Source organism: Dama dama, chromosome X (genome assembly GCF_033118175.1).
Source record: "Dama dama isolate Ldn47 chromosome X, ASM3311817v1, whole genome shotgun sequence".
NCBI lineage: Eukaryota > Metazoa > Chordata > Mammalia > Artiodactyla > Cervidae > Dama > Dama dama.
This window is the reverse complement of record NC_083714.1, coordinates 33,393,108-33,415,175: the sequence shown is the minus strand read 5'-3', so window position 1 is coordinate 33,415,175 and position 22,068 is coordinate 33,393,108. Positions and strand designations below refer to the sequence as shown.

The 22,068-nt window shown below is 40.0% G+C and overlaps 1 protein-coding gene across 6 annotated transcripts in view; it reads left to right on the top strand.

The window, feature by feature from the left end:
• ENOX2 (ecto-NOX disulfide-thiol exchanger 2) overlaps positions 1 to 22,068 on the top strand; it is a 292,451-nt gene that overhangs the window by 242,101 nt on the left and 28,282 nt on the right. For all 6 annotated transcript variants that reach the window (XM_061138042.1, XM_061138044.1, XM_061138041.1 and 3 more), the window contains 4 exons: positions 3,490 to 3,723; positions 6,090 to 6,302; positions 8,062 to 8,168; positions 17,921 to 18,035. In XM_061138042.1, the coding sequence (XP_060994025.1) occupies positions 3,490 to 3,723; positions 6,090 to 6,302; positions 8,062 to 8,168; positions 17,921 to 18,035 (669 nt within the window). The remainder of the gene's footprint in view (positions 1 to 3,489; positions 3,724 to 6,089; positions 6,303 to 8,061; positions 8,169 to 17,920; positions 18,036 to 22,068) is intronic.

Genomic DNA, 22,068 nt, shown 5'->3' with positions numbered 1-22,068 from the left:
ACTGAATTGCTGTAATCTTAATGATAAAACTGTAATGGGTGAGGAGTTCCTTCTTAGAGATGTGCACAGAAAGTGGTTTCATGACATGGAATCTACTCCTGGTAAAGACGCTATGGAGACTGTTGAAATGACAACAGAAGATTTAGAATATTACACAAACTTAGCTGTTTAAACCAGCGGCAGGGTTTGAGAGGATTGGCTCCAATTTTGAAAGAAGTTCTACTGTGAGCAAAATTGATCAAACAGCACTGCATGCTACTGAGAATGGATGAAGCAAACTTCATTATTGTCTTAAATGTTAAGAAATTGCCACAGCCACCTCAACCTTCAGAAACCACCACCTTGATCAGTCAGCAACCATTAACGCCAAGGTGAGACTCTCCACCAGCAAAAAAGATTACAACTCACAGAAGGCTCAGATGATGGTTGGCATTTTTTAGCAACAAAGTATTGTAATTAAGTTATTTACATTTTTAGGCATAATACTATTGCACACTTCATAGACTACAGTGCAGTGTAAACATAACTTCTATATGCACTGGGAAATCAAAAATTATGTATCATTCACTTTATTGTGATATTCACTTCATGGTAGTAGCCTGGAACTGAACCTAAAATATCTCCAAGGTATCCCTGTAGTAAAGAGTTTATTATTCTGGGTAAAACAGGAAGCCATTGAAGGATTTGAAGGATAGAGTGACATGATCTGGTATACATTTTAGAAATATCACTTCTAAAGTGATTGATTGATGTAAAGGATGGACTGAAGGATATCTGCAAGTATGATGACTGAAGGGTATGGAGAATGCTGGTGACTGGTGGTTAGATAACTAACTATAGCATCAGTCTAATCCAGAACTGATAGTGGCTTATATACTATGGTAGTTGGAGTGGAGATAGTAAGAACTACTCTGCATAAAGTCACTTGTTTCTGGTGAGGAGACTGAGGTGATTGGAACTGGAAGCTCCAACACTTTGATCACCTGATGTGAAGAGCCAACTCATTGGAAAAGACCCTGATGCTAGGAAAGATTGAAGGCAAGAAGAGAAGCGTGCGACAGAGGATAAGATGACTGGATAGCATCACCGACTCAGTGGACATGAATCTGAGCACAAACTCTGGGAGATAGTGAAGGACAGGATAGCCTGGTGTGCTGTACTCCATGGGGTGGCAAAGAGTTGGACTCAACTGGGCAAGTGAACAACAGCTCTTAAACATTATAAAATGAAGCCCTTTGCCTTTTAGGGTGGTTTCAAGATAAAGTTTCATGGTCGATCTTTTACTTATCTTGAATTATTGTTCATTATGGGGCAGTGGACAAATAAAACTGAAGGCAGAAGATGGAGTAATTGGAAAGGGCATAGAACCATTAACTACTTCCTTGCTTAAGGGTTAACAGTTTGAAAGAATTAGGTCCAAGTGCTAGACATTTTCCAGAATCTTCATTCATGTAACAGGCACTTGTTGGACGCCACTTTGTGTAAGCTATTGTCCTGAATGTGGTGCAGGGTAGAAAACAGGTAAAACCTAGTTCTTCCCCTTAATGAATCTAAGGTTAGCATGAAGTCTTACATTCATTTGTCAAAGAATCATTGAGCACCAGTTAGATACCTATGCAATAGGCCAAAGAAAAAGTAATGCGTGTTGGAAAAAGTAGGCTGGTAACATGGGAGAAGTGAGGAGGCAGATGTAGAATGCTCTTTTTACATTTGCTAAGTGCTGTAAAATCCAACTCCTAAAGATTTAACAGCACTTAGCAATGATAACAGAGCATTCCACAATAGACTATTTTAATAAGAACTTAAAGGTCTTGAAAAGCCCTGAACAGTTGTACATAAAAGACGACATGCTGCTCAGGAGGCATCCATCTAAACATTGAGATCAGCTCTGGTAACAGCCACCTGGAAATGTTCTCACGGCTGCCAAAGCAAAGAAGATTGCAATCAGTGATGTGAAAACAACTAATTTTTCCCTTTAAATTTGAACCTGCTCCTTGAAAGTTTACAAGTGCTAGAAAACTCCTGAATTGGATGGCTGTTCTCCCACATTGTAAAAGAAAGAGATTTAAACAAATAAAAATCCCTTAGAAAAGGGCCTGGAGAGTTCCCCTCTGGCTCCAGGCAATACACCGGGGAAATCACAGTGATCACTTCTTTTGGTTCTTGTCTCTTAGCGATCTCTGTCTTCAATACCTGATGTCCAGAGCCTTAAAAACCATTGTTTCATATATTTTGTCCATATTTTTAGTGGTTTAAGGCAGGAGTTACTGTGCAAGCTTGTGCTGAGAATGAAATGAGATAAATGTGTGTGGAAGCACCTAGCTAAGCTTCTGAAACTTAAAAGGCTAATATCAGTAATTTTAAAAAGTTTTTTGTTGAGATTTAACTTGGGTGCTAAAGCTGCGACCAAAAATGGAGGTGGGGACTTGAATGCTGGTTTTCTGAATCCCAGTCCCGTACCAGTGTACTATAAGCACGCACGTGCTAAGTCGCTTTAGTCGTGTCTGACTCTGTGACCCTATGGTCTGTAGCTCTCTCCAGGGTTGTCTGTCTGTGGGATTTCCCAGGCAAGAATACTAGAGTGGGTTGCCATTTTCTCCTCCAGAGGGTCTTCCTGACCCAGGGATCGAACCCCTGTCTCCTGCATTGCAGGCAGATTCTTTACTGCTGAGCGACCAGGGAAGCCCAGTATAAACACACTACCTCTTTTTCTTTTTTATTTTTTTTTAAGGATTCCAAATTATATGTCGGCTGGATCACATACCACTTTCCATCATTTCTATTCTGCACCCTCCCACCCCACCCCCTCAAATGGTTATGCATCACCAACTATGTCTAGGAAACAATATGGGGGATTGAAATGTCAACCTGATATGTTGAAATTTTATCAAGTGTTTTTGGTGATATGACTGACACTGTTGAAGTTATCCAAAGGCAGTAGAGCTTGAAGCCAGCTTTTTCATTCTTCCCAGCCCATGATGCCATATAAGGTTTGTTCTTGATACTGTTACCCACAAAGCCTCCCTCTGTCACAGGTAAGGTGGCAGATGGAGGAATCTTGGACTGTATTATATTTTATGTGGCTTCCCAGGTGGCTCAGTGGGTAAAGAATCTGCCTGCAATGCAGGAGACCCAGGTTCGATCCCTGGGTCGGGAAGAGCCTGGAGGAGAGTATGGCAATCCACTCCAGTATTCTTGCCTGGGAAATCTCATGGACAGAGGAACCTGGCAGGCTATGGTCAATAGACTCACAAAAAGACACTACTGAGCACAGATGCCAACTATGGAATAATAAACTTTTATCAGAGATAGAGAGTATAATCCAAGCCTGTAATGTTCCCCTTGTACTAGTGGGGAGAGAATTTGGAGTTACGTGGCCAACTGAAACCACTGTGACTGCATCTGAAGGACGCAACTTGGAAAGCAACTTGCAGCCACTTACTCACTGGGCTGCTCTGGTGCTCCTCTTTCTCCCTCTTGTGCACTTAGGTTACCGCATTCGCCTGGGCTCTAGCACTGACAAAAAAGACACAGGCCGGCTTCACGTTGATTTTGCACAGGCTCGAGATGATCTGTATGAGTGGGAATGCAAACAACGGATGCTAGCAAGAGAGGAACGCCACCGCAGAAGGATGGAAGAAGAAAGGTTGCGTCCACCATCCCCGCCTCCAGTGGTCCACTATTCTGACCATGAATGCAGCATTGTTGCTGAAAAACTAAAAGGTAAATGAAACATTTGAGCTTGGCAATTAGCTGTCTTCTTTGGAGAACTCTCTTCTTTGGAGAAATTTAATAAATGTCTTTATATTGTTGGCAGTTATCCTCGAATTTCCCACTGAGGGATTCTAGGCATTCCCTGCAGATAGAGAGGTGTACCCAGTAATTCAAGAGCCAAAGAATCTGTCCCTCTCACTTGTGTCTCTGATCCTTCACTGTCTCAAGTGATGTTACTTTTTCTCTCCATACATCAGGTGATTAGGAAGAAACAGGTTTTTTCCACTTTTCCACATCAGAGAATTTTAGCTGTGATCCATGACTGGAGACCTGTAAGCTCCCCCACCCCCTTTCATTGTGGATAGCAAGTTAGTTTTGAATTCTAATCAGAATAAATCAAGATGGTAGAACTTGTCGTTACCTCAGGAAACTCTGATAAAATTCCATTTTATAGATGAAAATTGGAGGGCCAGAACTTACATTGTGTGTCCTTAGATTACTCAAAGACTTAGCTACCACCAACTAAAAGAGAATTTCTTTAATCACAAAATGGTCAACTTATTTCACACAGTAACTATAGAGACTTTTAGACATTGCTAAATCAGACTGCTTTCCCTTTAGTTTTGATTCCTGTTCCCCTTGCTTGACTCTCAGAGCCATTTCGCTAATTTAATCTTAATTGCCCTGCCTAGTCTCTTGTGTTAGCTCAAATCCAATTTTTTCATATGGTTGATTTTATTGGATGAGGGCTAGTGTCCCGTCGGTCTTACTGATGACACCAGCACTGCTCTAATGGCAAGAATTTTCCTTGCTTCTTGTGCTCTAGGCTTAGCAAGCTGCTGCTAATTCCACTTTGCAAATAGGTCTCATTCACAAAACTTGTTGGCACCATATAGCCTAAGGGCTCCACACAATACTGAAATCCTTTGTTTGGATTGATTTGTCTTCCTATAAGAAAAGCAGAAAACAGAGTCCAAAGTAGAGGCACAGAAATAATGGGATGGTTAGAAAAGCTGGAAAGGCTGAAAGCAGACACCAGGTCCAAGATTTACCTACTTCCGTAAGACCAAACAGCTCACTTTGAATTTTTCTTAACAAAATGAATTTGCTCGTTGTGTGGACCTCATGCAAAAATGAGCATTGATGCATCAAGTATATGTCAATTATTTTTTAAAAACTGAGCATCAACATAAAGACTGGTATGTAAGTAATGAAATGAAAAACTGCTCTAATGGTGAGGCTGACTTCCCATTACATATCTGCACTAAAAAATGCAAGTGGCAAGAAGTTCACATTATGGTAAGAGATGGTTCCTCTGGTTGTAAGGGTTCCTGGGTAGAGAGCTATGTAGAGTCCTGAAGTGGGCTTTCAATGGGATGCTAATGGACTCTCCATATCTGGAGCCTTTAACAGCAAAATGTGTAAGTGGTGTGTCAGAAAGCTGAATCAGAGGCTTTGGAAGAGCAGTGCTACTATTTTAACATCAGAGAGTGACTCCTAACTAGCTGGAGAAATCCACTTGAAGGTATCCTCAGGCAAGAGAAACAGGATATGGAGAAATGTCAAAATAGAAAAAATTACATCAAAATAGGTTGTGACTGGGACTGAGTGGAAGGCCTGGGGCTGTGGATGGAATGCAGGAGTGATGTTAAAAAAGGTCAGACATAAGTGTTTATACCTAAAGAATAGCCATTTAACTCTTTCTTAAGCCTCCTCCCAATGGATTCCATGGATCCAGGATAAAGTTACCATCAAATTCAAGTTAAACTCAAGACTCAAGCTTACTTATGCTTCTTAAAAAATAAGATTATGGAATTCTGAAGTTCTCTCACCACTAATTTATACATTACACACACACACATACAGAGGCATTAAAAACTACAATATCTGGAGACGGAAATGGCAACCCACTCCAGTATTCTTGCCTGGAAAAGTCCATGGACAGAGAAGTCTGGCGGGCTGAAGTCCATGGGATTACATGACTGAGCATGTGTGCACGAGGGTGGAGGGAGATGGGTTGGTAGCAATAAACTGGTAGAACTAAAAAATAAAAAAAAAAAAAACTGCAATATGTGAAAACTATATCAATGAAGAAAACTTTGTTTAAGGAAAGAAGAGACACTCTTGTTCTGACAACTCTTCATAGATTAGACTACAACCAATCTTACTACTTTGGGCATCTTTCATTCTTTCAGTATATCTGCCTGCTGGCTGCCTGTGTGTTCACACACGTGTGTGCATGGGTCCTTGCCCTCAGCAACTCATTTTACAACTGTCGCCAAAAAGCCATGGTGGCCTCCTTGCCAGCGTGTTGGGAAAATAGATGGAGATTTGGTCACTTTCGATGTCTCTAAGAATAAATTCTCTTTTTCCAGATGATTCCAAATTCTCAGAAGCTGTGCAGACCTTGCTCACCTGGATTGAGCGAGGAGAGGTGAACCGTCGCAGCGCCAACAACTTCTACTCCATGATTCAGTCGGCCAACAGCCACGTCCGTCGCCTGGTGAACGAGAAAGCTGCCCATGAGAAAGACATGGAGGAAGCAAAGGAGAAGTTCAAGCAGGCCCTTTCTGGAATTCTCATTCAATGTGAGTGGAAGTCAGAGCTCTGCTGGAAGCATGAGCGGGCACTTCACTTAGTCATCACTCTCTCTAGACAGGAGCCAGGCCTCCAGAGCCATCCTGTGTCAAGAAGCACCGCCCTCTTCATCACTGCCTTGTGCTCTCCTTATATTGCCAAGTGCCCAAGCTCCAGTTTCACAGGAATCATGTATGCACTTCCCGTGTTCATTTTCTCTGGAGTATCTACTTCAGCTCCTTAGAAACACTGACACTTAGACAACAGGCTTGTGCTTTTACTTTGCCTGGTTCTCAAAGTAAGTTAGAAGCAGCCTCAGGCTCCAGTGGAAAACTCAGAATTTCACTGCTGAAGTTAGGATCAGGATTGGTAAGCTTCTTAGCTTCAGATTTGCCTCATTAGTACTGTGTAGTATGCTTTTCAGGTACTCCATTTTAGGGATAAATTGTAATTATATTTTCTGAGGTAATTGAATAAAAGCCAAATTTGCTACTTCTACCTTTTATCTTTAGTTTCCTTTGACATCTCCTTTACTGATGTCAGTTGATCCTGGGAGGGCACAGGAAGCCACTGAAATAGCCATTTTCAAAAATTAGTACCACACCAAACCTATCTCTTAAATGAGACAGGGCAGAAAAACTCTCAAATAATGGTTTTAGTTCCCCATATTATAAAACTATGCACTCTTCTCTTTTCACTGAGAAACTGTACTCACATTAGGAATGAGGGTACGGTTTTATGACTTTGGTTTTAAACAATTATGGCCTAGTCTTCTCATATTTGACTTCCCATACTTGATTTATACATAAACAGAATTAAGGAGGAGTTGTTTCATTTTTCATTTTTATTCTGAAAGTTCTATGGTCATAGAATCTGAGAGGAGAAAGCATATGTTTTTAAGACTTCAAAATAAATGGGAAAAGAGAGTAGCAAGCCTCATGGGAATATAAATCCTTAAATCATCAGTAAACAAGCTATCAATAGGGCTGCAAAGAAAGAAATAACACCTCTGAATTTTCTTACTGTGAACACCCAGCCAGGCAGAGGATCTTGTCCTTCTTCTCTTTTCCCAGAAAAATAGTCATGACTGTTTTCCCTCTCTTGAACTAATTGCAATAAAGCCCCGGAATATTTGTACACATTTCCTCATTTGATATTTTAAGCAACTCTGAAAAATATTTTGTAGGACTGCACTTACGTGGTATTCTTACAAAAAACCTGTATTTCTCTGGTCAACAAGCCTATCTAAGTAGACCTAAAATAGGTCCCATCCACTTTAGGTTTTGATTTGTTGCTTCTGGTTAGACATACCTCAGAATAGTAAGAGGGGTAGATTCCATTGAAATGAAGCATTCAGGCTCATTCTGAAGGGCTAGTTTATGAAAGAAACCAATGGTCACAAGGAGCTGATATAGTTCACTGCTTGTTCGCATGCTGTACTGGGTCAGTAGCGCTAAACCACATTCACCATGACGCTTGCCTCTCCTGCCTGAATGAAAACACACTGCCTGTATTAAAGCTTTATTCACCATTTCACCCCAAATCTTCTAGAGTTCATTTTTTCTTTATGTATACTGATATCTTTGCCTTTGAATCCTCTTTAAACTCATGGTACCCCAGCACACATAGCCTTTTTTTTTTTTTTTTTTTTAAGCACAACTCTAGTCGAGTAGTGTCATAGGAGACACACCAAGCTGATGCTTCTCTTATTTCTTTTCTCCTCTCTTTTGCCATCCCTGGGCTGATTCAACTGTTGATCTGACGCTACAGTTGAGCAGATAGTAGCCGTCTACCATTCCGCCTCCAAACAAAAGGCTTGGGACCACTTCACAAAAGCCCAGCGTAAAAACATCAGTGTTTGGTGCAAACAAGCTGAGGTTAGTAACTTTTTACTCTGGTAGCCCCTCAGGGGGACAGTTTCTTTCTTTAACAAGTTATTGATTTGGAGTTTAGCTAGAATTAAATAGTGCCAAGCTCCCACGGCCACAACAAGCCCCTAATGAAATACTGAGACAAGTTCTATAGCCTGTCCCTGTGTCCTGACCACCTGCTGCCAAAAGGTAATAAATGTGCACGTGTTGTCTTGAATGCATTCTGCTGGATGGAAACCTTAGTAGTGAAAATGTAGCTGCGATAATTAAAAGTTTACTTCTCTAAGCTAGCTAGTCTTGGGTACAACAATAATTACTGACCTGTGTGTCTAGTGGTAGTGATATTAGGGCTGTCTTATTTATTAGAGCATCTTGACAATTAAAGCTAAAAGCTGCCTGGTGGTACATTGGTGCACTGAAATTTCTGAGCTTCTTTTATCAAACCCTCTCAGCCAGCTTTATAGGTGGCAGCTTTAAAGGTAACAGAGGACTCTGATTTCAAATTAAGATGGACACACACCTCTCTGCTTGTGCTCAAGTGACATTTTAAGCGTAACACTAGAATGTATCTGATGGGATTAGGTTTCTATTCTAAATCCAAGATTAAAAACTGAGATGGGAGGTTTGTTTACACTGATATGCCTTTGGAATGGTGTGACATAGGCCTCAAGTTCTTCTTTTCCTACGGGTAGCTTCCTTACCCAGTCAACCCTGACGCCGTCAATCTATGTATGCAGCAGCTTTTTCAACTTCGTTTCTGAGTCCTGTTTGCCAGTCTAGTTGCAATCCCATTGTATCTATCAATGTAGGTTGTCATATTCCTTAATATTTAAGTAGCATTTGTAGGGAATTTACATATTATAAATATAATAATGGGCTTCCTTTGTGGCTCAACTGGTAAAGAATCCGCCTGCAATGCAGGAGACCTGGGTTCGATCCCTGGGTTGGGAAGATCCCCTGGAGAAGGGAAAGGCTACCCACTCTAGTATTCTGGCCTGGAGAACTCCATGGACTGTATAGTTTGTGGGGTCACAAAGAGTCGGACCCGACTGAGTGACTTTCACTCACTCACTCACTACATATTATAAAACACTTTCACACTGGTTATCTCACCTACATGAGCCTCCCAGTAAATGTGGTGTAGTGGAAAGTACCCGGGACTTGGGGTAGACATGAAATCAAATCTCAACTCTGACTTATTATAGCTGCGTGATTTTGAGCAAGTTGGTCAGCCTTTCTTAGTCCCTATTTCTTCACCTGGATTCAATGAGATGAACTATGTAGACAGTATGAAAATGCAAATTCTATATAAATGAGAAATAGTATAATTTCAATTGATCGTTAACAACTCCATAAGGAATAATGAGTAAGTAGAGTGTCAGTGTTTTACATGTGAGAAAACTGAGACATGGAAATGTTAAGTGATGTACACAAAATGACACAGCTGGTAAGTGGTCAGTTCAGGACTGGAAATTCTTCACTCTGCACTCTGGTATAACTGCTTGGTGGTCCTGAGCTGGTCGTTTAGTCTTTGTGAACCTCAGTTTCCTAACCTATCACATGAAGATAGTGATCTATCCCTTCTGTCCTTCATGAGAATACATGACATAGTCTGTGTGGCAACAATTTGAGAACCATGAAGAGCATTTAGAGGAAGATAAACCCATTCTTGTTCATAAACTGACAGTCTCTGAGCCATCGGTTCTGGCTCAGCCAAGAGATCAGGGAGTTACTGCAGAGAAATCCTTGACAATCTCAGCCCAGTAGAGGGTAGAGTCATACAAATCCAGAAAGTTTGTAATTGTTTAAAAAAAATGATGATTAGGATCAAAAAAGGAAGTGATTGCCTTACTGTAGCACAAAATGGTTTTAGAATGCTAGAGCTACCTCATGTTGTGGAGCCCGACAGACAAAATTCAACATTTCAATTCAAATGTGTACTAAGCACATTCTCTGTCTCAGGAATTATGACAGGCAATGCAGAATGAGGTGGTCTTTGTCCTCCATGAGCTAAAAAGGTTTTAAAAGGCGATCAAGGGGAGGGTTGGAGTTTAGCACCTAAATTTCAAGTAGCCAAAATCTTTAGTTGGACTAATTCAGAAAAATAAAAGTTGAGAGAAAAATGCTCAATATGTCTTCCCATTGTAGAAAAGCCATACTAGTCTCTACCTTCCCTTCAAAACACATACCTGCATATCCTTTTTAGGGGTTAGAACAGGCTGTCTGAAGTGCCCCGCCCATTACAGAAAACCCTACCCTATACACTATTTCCTTTTTCATAGGAGTGGCGCCTCTTGTTGGAGCACTGACTGACCTAGCCCACAACCCTTTCGTAAACAAATTTGCAAAAATGGTCTCCATTAATACTATTCATCAAGGCTCTCTGTAGTTATACCAAGCCCACATATCTGGTGGCTATATGCATGCATGCATGCACAGTCTCTCAGTCATGTCTGACTCTTTGTGACCCCATGAACCATAGCCCGCCAGTCTCTTCTGTCCATGAAATTCTCCAGACAAGAATATTGGAGTGGGTTGCCATTTCCTTCTCCGGGGATCTTCCTGACTAAGGGATTGAACCCTCATCTCTCATGTTTCCTGCATTGGCAGGCAGAATCTTTACCACTGAGCCACCTGGGAAGCCCCTGGTGGCCATATGCTTGAGTTTAGTTACCTCCTCAATAAACTTAGCTATGCTGGTGAGCTAGCCATTTCTCTGGGGCTGTGGAGAGCTGAGAGTTACACACCCTGTCACCTAGTATTGCAGCAGGGCTTGCTTGACGCAGTGATAAGGACATGGCCAACATGACTTACTACATGTTTGGTGATGTGCCTTGCAGACTTTGTAAAAACCTAGAAAAATGCTTCCTGCCTGTTGGATTGGACTAAATTAAGGTCTATCTTGAATACTGCAATCTTTATAAGTAAAACTACTGACAGTGGAACATAGCTTATGGCCTTGCTCCAGCATTGTATTCCCTAAACCTAGAAGATTTCTTCTGCTTTACATTGGTGCCTTTTAAAAGCATGGTGTTAAATTTTTTTTAACCTCTGTGTACTTTACTTGATGACAGGCAACGCTGAGGACTAGAAGGTGGTATCCTGTAGAAAGTGACAGAACTGTCCTCTTAAATCGGGGCTGCCTCTTAGAACCCCGCAGAGAACCAGAGTATCTCAGTGACTTAATCAACTAAACTGGCTTTTTCTTGATGTAGGCATCAAAGCTACAACTCCTAAGCTAGGGATTTCATCAAGGTAGAAGAGTCTGACACTGAACCTTTTCTGCCAGTTGCCTCCGGAAATAAACTAGCTGGTGACCTCCTCATGTCACAGAGTACCTGTTCTTTGTCTCACTGTCATCCTCCTTCCAGCAGCCAACACTGGCTCACTCTGGTGAGAGAAGGGTACAGAGTAAGAAGAAAAAGTCCCCACTTTCAGGGAGCTAAGGGCACTCACTCTGGCAGCGTCTGCCAGGCAGACTAGTTTGATAATGAGTCTTTTTCATTGGTTTATTTTCCTGATTTATGTGTGTGAGGCTTCTGCTGATATAATATGAAAGGGTAATAAAATAAGGGAAGGCTGATGTCCCTCCCCTTAATAAAAGTTAGCATCTTCAGTGACTTTACTGACAGTTCTGAGTGTTGTGGGAACCCTTTTTCTATGAAATCATTGAAAACCTGTATATTTATCTTACTGAGATCATGGCCTTCATTACAAGTTAGGTGGTATTAATATATAAGAAGCTAGAGCCATAGTGGTAGGCACTGGAAGATACTCCGTTGCACTCTCCCTGATGTGAATTTTTATATCATTGGACCAGAGAAAAGGGACATGGTGATTACATACTATTAATAGCATGCTTGTGAAGTGAACTACTGTGATTGCTAAAGTCATTCCAAACTCTGAAGACCTGGTTGCAGATAAATGTTCAAGTCATCTGCATACCCTCGTTTTAGGACCCATTTGCACTAACACTAGCTTTTGCTTTCAGCCATCAAACCACATACCAACAAAATTTGGATCAACCAAATTTGTATTTCCATTATGTAGCATACAATAGACATTGATTAAGAGCCTGTGTTTGTGCTTTGGTTCATTGGCTTGAACGATATCTCAGAATCAAATTTCTACATATGCATAGGAGTTATCTCCCTTTCCTCTGCCCTTTCGCCACTGCTATTAATGTTCAAAGTCTGGGTAAGTACAATTTTGTAATGCAATTCATAAGGAACTTTGCTTTTCTTATGGTTATGTTCCTGTCAAAAAACATGAGTAAGATGAATTTAAGTCCACATAAATTTCTTGGAAACTATATAGTTAGATAATTAATGTTCAATGATTTATGATTTGCCTACTTTATGATAAATCAAAAATGTCAGCTGGTACCAAGATGATTCTTTTCATGCATTTTCCTCTGTCTAGGGTTTTCGTTTTATTCTATGTTGAAAATACTTTGTCCTCCATTGTAGAGCAGTATGTGAATATCTAAGCTTCACAAAAAGTTACCACATGGAGAAGGAAATGGCAACCCACTCCAGGATTCTTGCCTGGAAAATTCCATGGACAGAGGAGCCTGGCGGGCTATAGTCCATGGGGTCACAAAGAGTTGGCCACAATTGAACGACTGAGCACAGAAAAGACTCAAAGGCATCATAATGCATTTTGAAAAGTCACTAACAGTTCACTGTTTAAAAATATCGCAGGCCTACTATGGGCAACAAAGTGGTGTAAAAACCTTAGGAGGGCTGATTACCTTTTTTGATGTACTCTATCAGTGACGTGACCCAGTCAATTTCAGGTAGAGATTTACAAATGAAAATTTCTGGAAAATGTTTTTTCATGCCATTGCCACTCAGTTGCGCTTCTCTGGTGGCTCAGATGGTAAAGAATCTGCCTGCAATGCAGGAGACCTGGGTTTGATACCCTGGGTAGGGAAGATCCCCTGGAGAAGGGAATGGCGAACCACTCCAAGTATTCTTGCCTGTAGAATTCCATGGACAGAGGAGCCTGGTGGGCTACAATCTATGGTGTCGCAAAGAGTCGGACATGACTGAGCAACTTTCACTCACTAGTTCAGTTCAGTTCAGTCGCTCAGTCGTGTCCAACTCTTTGTGGCCCCATGAATCGCAGCACGCCAGGCCTCCCTGTCCATCACAAACTCCCGGAGTTTACTCAAACTCATGCCCATCGAGTCGGTGATGCCATCCAGCCATCTCATCCTCTGTCGTCCCCTTCTCCTCCTGCCCCCAGTCCCTCCCAGCATCAGGGTCTTTTCCAATGAGTCAACTCTTCGCATGAGGTGGCCAAAGTATTGGAGTTTCTGCTTTAGCATCAGTCCTTCCGATGAACACCCAGGACTGATCTCCTTCAGGATGGATTGGTTGGATCTCCTTGCTGTCTAGAAGAAGTATGAATTCCTTGGATTGGCCACTCATTTGGCTTCAGTACTGGATCCAACAGTCAGGATGGGAAAACGGGCAAATCTAAGAGGCAGCTGTTTCTCTTGCTGCCTACACTTCAGTGACTCAAAGTCCTCCTGCTGCCTGCTCCTGTGTCCCACACGAGGTAGAGTACCTTCCCTAGGTAAATGCCACCTTTCAGTTCTTCACTCTGAAGGTTTTCATTAGGGCTTGATTCCAAAAGTGGAGCTTTTTTGATCTATCAGAGAATATAGAAAATAGGCATCTTAGATATCAAGTGCTTTAATGGTAAGGTTTTCAAAGTATTAAAATCTCATTTACTTTACTTGGAAGTGGTGTCATTTACTGAATGCTGTCCCTATGTTTACTGTCATCTGCTGCCCTATAACTACTATTGTTCTCTTTGCTTATTTATACTTATAGAAAAATAATGATACGGGCCTTGGTTTCTGTGTAGCTAAGAAGGATTGGCTAGTGGTTAGAGGGCGCTAAGCTCTGCCACTGTGCCTGTCTGGCTGAATATCTATCTGAGAGCAAGCCTCTCCTTAGTACCGCCCCCCCCCCCCGCCCTTTTCATTATCAGCTAAAGGAACTGGTAATTCTTGTTTTTGAAGTATTTTGAGGCATTGAGGTAAAATTTGCCCTTAGGTCCATTATTTTTCTAGGGATTTTTTGAAGCTGGGAAAGATCTCTAGATAAGCTGTATCACTTAGTTATTGAACACTTTATACTTCTAAGAAGAGATTACACTTTCTTGCCCAGCTGTAAGCAGAAAAGATGCTTTGCAGATGCTGAGCAGCTGCAGGGCATGTTTTAGCTATCAGTTAGATCTTCCAGCCCTGGGACATTTCCCTAGAAAGAGTACAATTTACTCTTCAGAGAACCACAATAACTTTCCCAGAGTTAGACAACATGTCTGAATTGAAAGTTAGTCTCTGCTTATACCCTCTGACAGTCTACGTTTTTGTTAGACACCTAGGAGAGCCAGGACTTTTCCTGATGAAGTAAGTTGTACAATATTCGAATTTGCCAGTGTCAAACCTCATTGTGATCACCTTTCCAGTAACAGCTCTTTGATAACTGAAATCCAGACTCCTGAGATAGAATGAATTCTTAGAAATGAGCAATTCCGTTACTGTTCTCTGTGCAATGAGTTTGAATAAGACATAGTAAATCTCTCTCTTGACACAGTCCTCTAAAGTTCATTTTTTCTCAAGCAAGTCATTATTTTCTTCTATTTTAAGTAATGCCCCTGCAGCACATGGAGGATCCTATGTTAGTATTTCTATTTTTTTTCTGTTTTTTCCCCATTACTTCTTAGCTATCAGTGATGATACTGAATAGCTCACTTTTTAGTAGGTCCTTTTATTTATATTTAGTGTAAACTTACCTTGATATAGAAATATTTTTCTTGATAACAGGAATGAAAAGGGAGAAAGGAGAATATTAGCTGAAGTAGTGATTAACTGTAGCATTAATTATTAAGAAATCCATTTGAAATATTTATAATCTCCCTAAATGGAGGCAATTTTCACCAGACAGCTTTGGACATTTCCTGTATTATGGCCCAATTGGGGCTAACCTAGGCAAAGAATTCTCAGCTCAGTGTGGAGGAGCCCCTGACAGGCTTCAAGTGGTCTCTAAATGATTGCAAGCTGTTCAAAAATAGAGTTCTCATACATGAATTTTTTGAAAAAGTGACTTTTCCAATATTATCTCAATCATTTCCATTGTTCTTCATACCAGATCTGTTTACATCCAGTAGCACGTCCCTTCAGCCTGAAGACCTTTCTTCAACTTTTCTTCTAGTGCAAGTCTTTGGATGACAAATACATTTACATTTGTCTGAAAATTTATTAAATGTCATCTCTATTCTTGAAAGAATCTTTCTCTGAATGTAGAATTCTGAATAAATAGATATTTTTTTATTTCTTCTTGCACTTTGCACTTTAAAGATTTGTTTCCCTAACTTCCAGCTTTTACTGTTTCTGAAAGAAAGTTCTTACAGGTATGTCAATTAGTTAGGGGTTTTACCTGCTGATTGTGAATATTTTGCTTTTAAGTCTTTGGATTCTGTTATATTCTTTTTTTTTTTTTTTTATTAGTTGGAGGCTAATTGCTTCACAACATTTCAGTGGGTTTTGTCATACATTGACATGAATCAGCCATGGAGTTACATGTATTCCCCATCCCCATACCCCCTCCCACCTCCCTCTCCACCCGATTCCTCTGGGTCTTCCCCGTGCACCAGGCCCGAGCACTTGTCTCATGCATCCCACCTGGGCTGGTGATCTGTTTCACCATAGATAATATACATGCTGTTCTTTCAAAACATCCCACCCTCACCTTCTCCCGCAGAGTTCAAAAGTCTGTTCTGTACTTCTGTGTCTCTTTTTCTGTTTTGCATATAGGGTTATCATTACCATCTTTCTAAATTCCATATATATGTGTCAGTATGCTGTAATGTTCTTTATCTTTCTGGCTTACTTCACTCTGTATAATGGGCTCCAGTTTCATCCATCTCATTAGAACTGATTCAAATGAATTCTTTTTAACGGCCGAGTAATATTCCACGGTGTATATGTACCACAGCTTCCTTATCCATTCGTCTGCTGATGGGCATCTAGGTTGCTTCCGTGTTTTGGCTATTATAAACAGTGCTGCGATGAACACTGGGGTGCACGTGTCTCTTTCAGATCTGGTTTCCTCGGTGTATATGCCCAGAAGTGGAATTGCTGGGTCATATGGCAGTTCTATTTCCAGTTTTTTAAGGACTCTCCACACTGTTGTCCATAGTGGCTGTACTAGTTTGCATTCCCACCAACAGTGTAAGAGGGTTCCCTTTTCTCCACACCCTCTCCAGCATTTATTGCTTGTAGACTTTTGGATAACAGCCATCCTGACTGGCGTGAGATGGTACCTCATTGTGGTTTTGATTTGCATTTCTCTGATAATGAGTGATGTTGAGCATCGTTTCATGTGTTTGTTAGCCATCTGTATGTCTTCTTTGGAGAAATGTCTGTTTAGTTCTTTGGCCCATTTTTTGATTGGGTCATTTATTTTTCTGGAATTGAGCTGCAGGAGTTGCTTATATATTTTTGAGATTAATCCTTTGTCTGTTGCTTCATTTGCTATTATTTTCTCCCAATCTGAGGGCTGTCTTTTCACCTTGCTTATAGTTTCCTTTGTTGTGCAAAAGCTTTTAAGTTTCATTAGGTCCCATTTGTTTATTTTTGCTTTTATTTCCAATATTCTGGGAGGTGGGTCATAGAGGATCTTGCTGTTATATTCTTTTAAAGATTGTTGATTTTGTTTTCTTTTGTTTTAGTGTTCAATTTACTTCATTGAATTTAAGCTAGAAATTGTCTCTCTCTGATGGCAACTCAAGTCTCAGCTGAGTTTTTCGCCTTAGCTGTGTGGTTTGGAATCTGCTGTGTGCTTTCATGGTTCAGGGATCATGCAGAATTTGAACAGTTTTTATACACAGAATTTGGGTTCCTCTTTCTTTGGCTGACTACTTTCTGGGATCCCCTCCTTACTTTTCAGTGGCTGTCCAGTGCTGTCCTGAACTTTCTCCTTTATTTCTTTAGGATATAAAGCCCGTGGATTTTCTGTTTAAAAGTTAGCCACCCTGTGAGGTTCTAGCTGTCGTCTGCTCTCAAAATAGAGGTCCCTTTAAAACTGGAAGACTCACATCCTTCTTCCAAGAGTCAACTCCTCTTCAGAATGTACCTGCTTTTGTTCATCCTCTAATGCCATCAAGTAGTTAGGGAATTGGTTTGGTTTTTTGTTGTTGTTATTATCCAGGGAAGGGTTGATCTGGTAGGAGTTCAGTCCTAACAGCTCATTTTTCACTCTAAACTACTATATCTGCAAATGTTTGATTAAAAGTTGTGTTGAGTAAGACTATAAGGGGAGAGGTAAGAGGATGGAAGGCAGTGAAATCAAAGGATTTGACATGGGAAGGTGAACATGGCAGAACCTTAAGGGAAAGTCCAGAAATCCATGTGAGTAAGAGATGGAAGGTGTTTCACGGTCAACGGTACTGTCTAAAATGGGAGGGATACAAGAATCATCACCTGCTAGAGCTCTGGTTATAGAAGGAAAGCCTATGCAGGGCAGAGTGTAAAAAGTTTTCTTTGTCTATTGAGACTGTCCTCAACCTCAACATGCCCCTTTGCCTCTGCCTTAAGACCACTCCAAAAAAAAAAAAAAAAGACCACTCCGAAGTTTTGTTATCCATTTAAAAAGACCCTGCTTTCCCTTGTCCTTAATTCTGTTTGTTTCCTCAACATTTTCAAGGCTTTCCCACCTAAAAAGCATGCCTTTTAACCTTAGGAAATTCGCAACATACATAATGATGAATTAATGGGAATCAGGCGAGAAGAAGAAATGGAGATGTCTGATGATGAAATAGAAGAAACAACAGAAACAAAAGAAACTGAAGAATCAGGTAAAGAAAATTCTGCTTTGCTTTATTTAACTAACACCTACTGGAAGGGATGATGCTTTAAAACCATTAACAATTGGTAAGGTATAGGCACAAACCCATCAGACTGGAACCAGCTGAAAACAATCTGTGAGGCCATGTAAGTACACACTGGCTGAATGTCAACTATGTGGCTACAGGAATTTTTGTAGTCTTAATTTACCCCCATTTTCCATCATAGTACTTAAAAGTAGACTTTTTATCCTAGGAGCACTGGACATTTAGGCATCTTTGTTCTATATTTGGCCTGGACTTATATGTTCTACAGTAGAAACCATAAGATGGTTTCCACATAAGTAGCCGAACTTTTAGGAAAAATAATTAGATATCTATATCACTTATACTTTACACCAAAATTAATAATAAATGGATTGAAGATTCAAATGACAAAATCTATATGTAGCAAAAGAAATTTTGGAAAATGTAGGAGTTGGTTATATAATTTGTGTTGAAGATTTCCAAAGATAGGAATCATAAAAGATATTTTTGATAAATGTATCTGCATAAAAATTAAATATTTCTGTTTAAAAATCACAGAGTTAAAAAAACAATCTACAAACTAAGCAGAAATATTTACAAGATATGAGTCTGCCTATCCACTGCTTTCCACTGTGGTTACTTGGAGGCTTATCAGGAACCAAACAAGGGTCTACAAACAGCTATATGGGTAAAGGTTTTTGCTTTTACCTAATATAGTCAGGCCCTCACTGCAAGATGATGGCCATGGTATAAGTCCCCAGAGGAACTCAAATGGCAGACCTGGTGAACAGTATAGCAAGAGCAACCTTCAATTTCTTAACAAATCATCTTGGGGGTGGGGAGGGATTGCCGTGGGAGAAACTAAAATCTCAACTAAAAGATCAGCGTCTTCAGGTAAACCATTCTAGATAATCTTAGCAGTCCGTAGGCACAGTGGACAGGACACTGGACCTAAAGTTAGAACACGGGAGTTCTAATCCCAGCTCTGCCTTTCTTGACCTAGGAAGGACTTCTTGCTCAGTGAGCCTCAGCTTCCATGTTTATAAGAAATACATTATAAAAAACATCTTAATATAGATTTTGTAATGGTTAAGTGAATTCCTTCATTCCTTTAATAGCCATTACATTCCAAGAACTGTGCTAAACATTGGAGATATGGTAGTATACTGCCCCTACTATGTGTATGTCTGTGTGTCTGTGTGAGAGACAGAAAACAGATAGATTACAATGCAAATTAGAATTTGTTGGTGTTTGCATGTTGAAGTGAGCAGCTTTAGCCACTTGCGTGATCCCAGAATCTTCACTTGTAAGGAAAAAAAAAATCACCATTCAGACTGTTTTTAAAGCATTCATTAGCCGTTACATCTGAATTTCCTTTATTTTTGCCATATATTAGATCCCTAAACATATAAGTGTCCATATATATTAAATAAACCCTTTACAATCAGTGGATAGGTAACATTTTCAGAACAGGGAACTAATAACTGCAAACACATACTGTAAACTTATAGCCAGAATAAACCAAAAAATGTAATAATAATTGAACTATTCGAATGATCTAAGTGTTTAGCTGAGATATTTTATAGCTGATTAATCTTTGACTTGTAGGATTGCCTCCACCTCAATATGTGCAGTATTATATACAGTGTTAATCCACTGTTACCCTGAAATGAATGCAGCCATAAGTTTGAGCATCCACTTGATAAATTGCTGAGTTTGAGGAGTTATTTGGGGAGGAGCGGGGTATATGGGAGATTCAGATTGAATGTACTTACTAGGGTTATATAATTGCATTTTGCTCTGTATCTCTTTTGAGTTAAAAGCTGTATTGGCTACTGCACAGAATCTTATTCGTTTAGAGACTGGAAACTCCCTGACAGATCATCTTATAGCTATTTTCCTTCCTGTTCCACATGCCAGGATGCTGCTTTGTCAAATAAAGCTATCTACAATAGACTTAATGGAGCTTACCAAATAGCTTTTCTCCCAGAAGGTTTCAATTCATTTTAATTCAAGGACTTTTGTGCATTTTTCTTCCCCTCGATCGTATCTAATTTTGTTATCACATGTCTATAGTACTCAACTGCAGAAATTCTGCTCGGTATGAGCCAATGAGCAGGGCCTCCATTTTTATCTAAATCAGCTGCATGTTTTAGTTATTGCTTGGCTCCAATTAAAAACTTAAACAACTATATCTCAAAGGCTTTTTTCCTCCCTCTCCACGCTACCAAACTTGAATTTCAGGAGCCTATAGCATGTTTTTAGTTACATTTATTTCTCAATGAAAGTATGAGTCAAAGCTAGCAGTCTGTTACCTTTACTTGAAGTGCCACGAAATTTCTATTTTGTGAGATTCTCTATGCTAGCTAACCTCTATTTGTGATTCAGAACTAGAAACACTCTTGCCATGGAAGAAGGGACTGCTGCACTCAGAGCAATGTGTTGAAGAGGGAGAATCACATCAAAGCAAATCATGATAGTGTGAAACTATTTCATTCTATTGTTAGCCATGATGGAAAGTACATGTACTCAGTAAACATAAAAATAGCTATTCCCTTTCAGTATGTATCTTCTGCTTTCTTCACTTAAACTGATGGTTTTCATATTTGGTGTGTGTGTGTGTGTGTGTGTGTGTGTGTGTGTGTGTGTGTGTGTGTGTGTATCACTGGGTTACCTTTTAAAATTCAGATTTCTGGGCTGTAGAGTCTGATTCAATAGGTCTGTAATAGAGTTTGGGAATCTAAATTTTATTAAGCATTCTGAATGATTTCTATGATCATGGTCCAGGAAGCTCATTCAGAAAACATTGACTTAGACTAATTCTCCATATTCTAGCCAAAGTTTTCTCTTCAGTTGGTATCCAATCTCCTTCCTTTTCTCCTCCTACATCCCATTATTCTCACTTTAGGAGTTGATCAATTAGTTTGCAAGCATTGTGTCATAAAAGCTGATAGGTATAAAGATGTAATATATGTAAATACACATAAAATGTAAAAAATACCACTTGGTGCTGACCTGGAAGATGCTGGTTAGAATGCAGCAAGGGCAAGAGATATTAGTGTGGGCCAGAGTAGTCACCATCAGTGAAAATTGATTAAGGCCTTGAAAGTGAACAAGTTTGGATGAAAGGCAAAAAAAAGTAAGAAAGCATCTTGATGCAGAGAGAGAAAAGGCAAAGGAGTAGGGCTTAAAGAGGGAAATAAAGATGATGTGTAATAAGGGTATAAAAGATTGAGTGGGCAAGATGGGTCTAAACCATGGGGGACCATGAATGCCAAGCTTAGTGTAGTAGGCAATGTGTCACTATAAGCATGTCTCTCAATCATGGCATTTGTATGATAAAACCAACATGAATTCTATATTTTAGGAGATAATTTCGGATTGAGAAAGATAAGCCAGAGACTTTTATAGGAATTGAGATATAAAATGATAAAGATTGGGACTAGTGAAGGCAACAGGAACTGAGAAAATGGTAGAAGAAAAAAACATAACAGAGAGTATGAGATTAAAAATGCCAAGAGTCATTTGGGGGGAAATAAACTAAAATCTTGAGTGCCAGATTGGATGTAAATGATGAAGAAAGGAAAGAACTCAGAATGAGCCTAGGTTTTCTAACCTGGGGGAATAGAAGGTTGGTGACTGTATTAGTTCGCTAGGGCTGCTATAACAAGTACCACAAACCAAGTGGCTTAAAGAACAGAAATTTATTGTCTCACATTTCTGGAGCCTAGAAATCTGAGATAATGGCTCTGGCAAGGTTGGTTTCTTCCTAGACCTCTGAGAAAAATCTGTTTCATACTTCTCCAGCTTCTGATGGTTTGCTGGCCATCTTCAGTATTCCTTGGCTTAAAGATGCATCACCTCAGTCTCTTCCTATTCACATGATATTTCCCCTGTATGCATGTCTGTCTCTGTGCCCAAATTTCCTCTTTCCATAAAGACACCAGTTATATAAATCTATAAGCCTGACCTAATGACCTCATTTTAACTTGATTACTTCTGTAAAGATCCCGTTTCC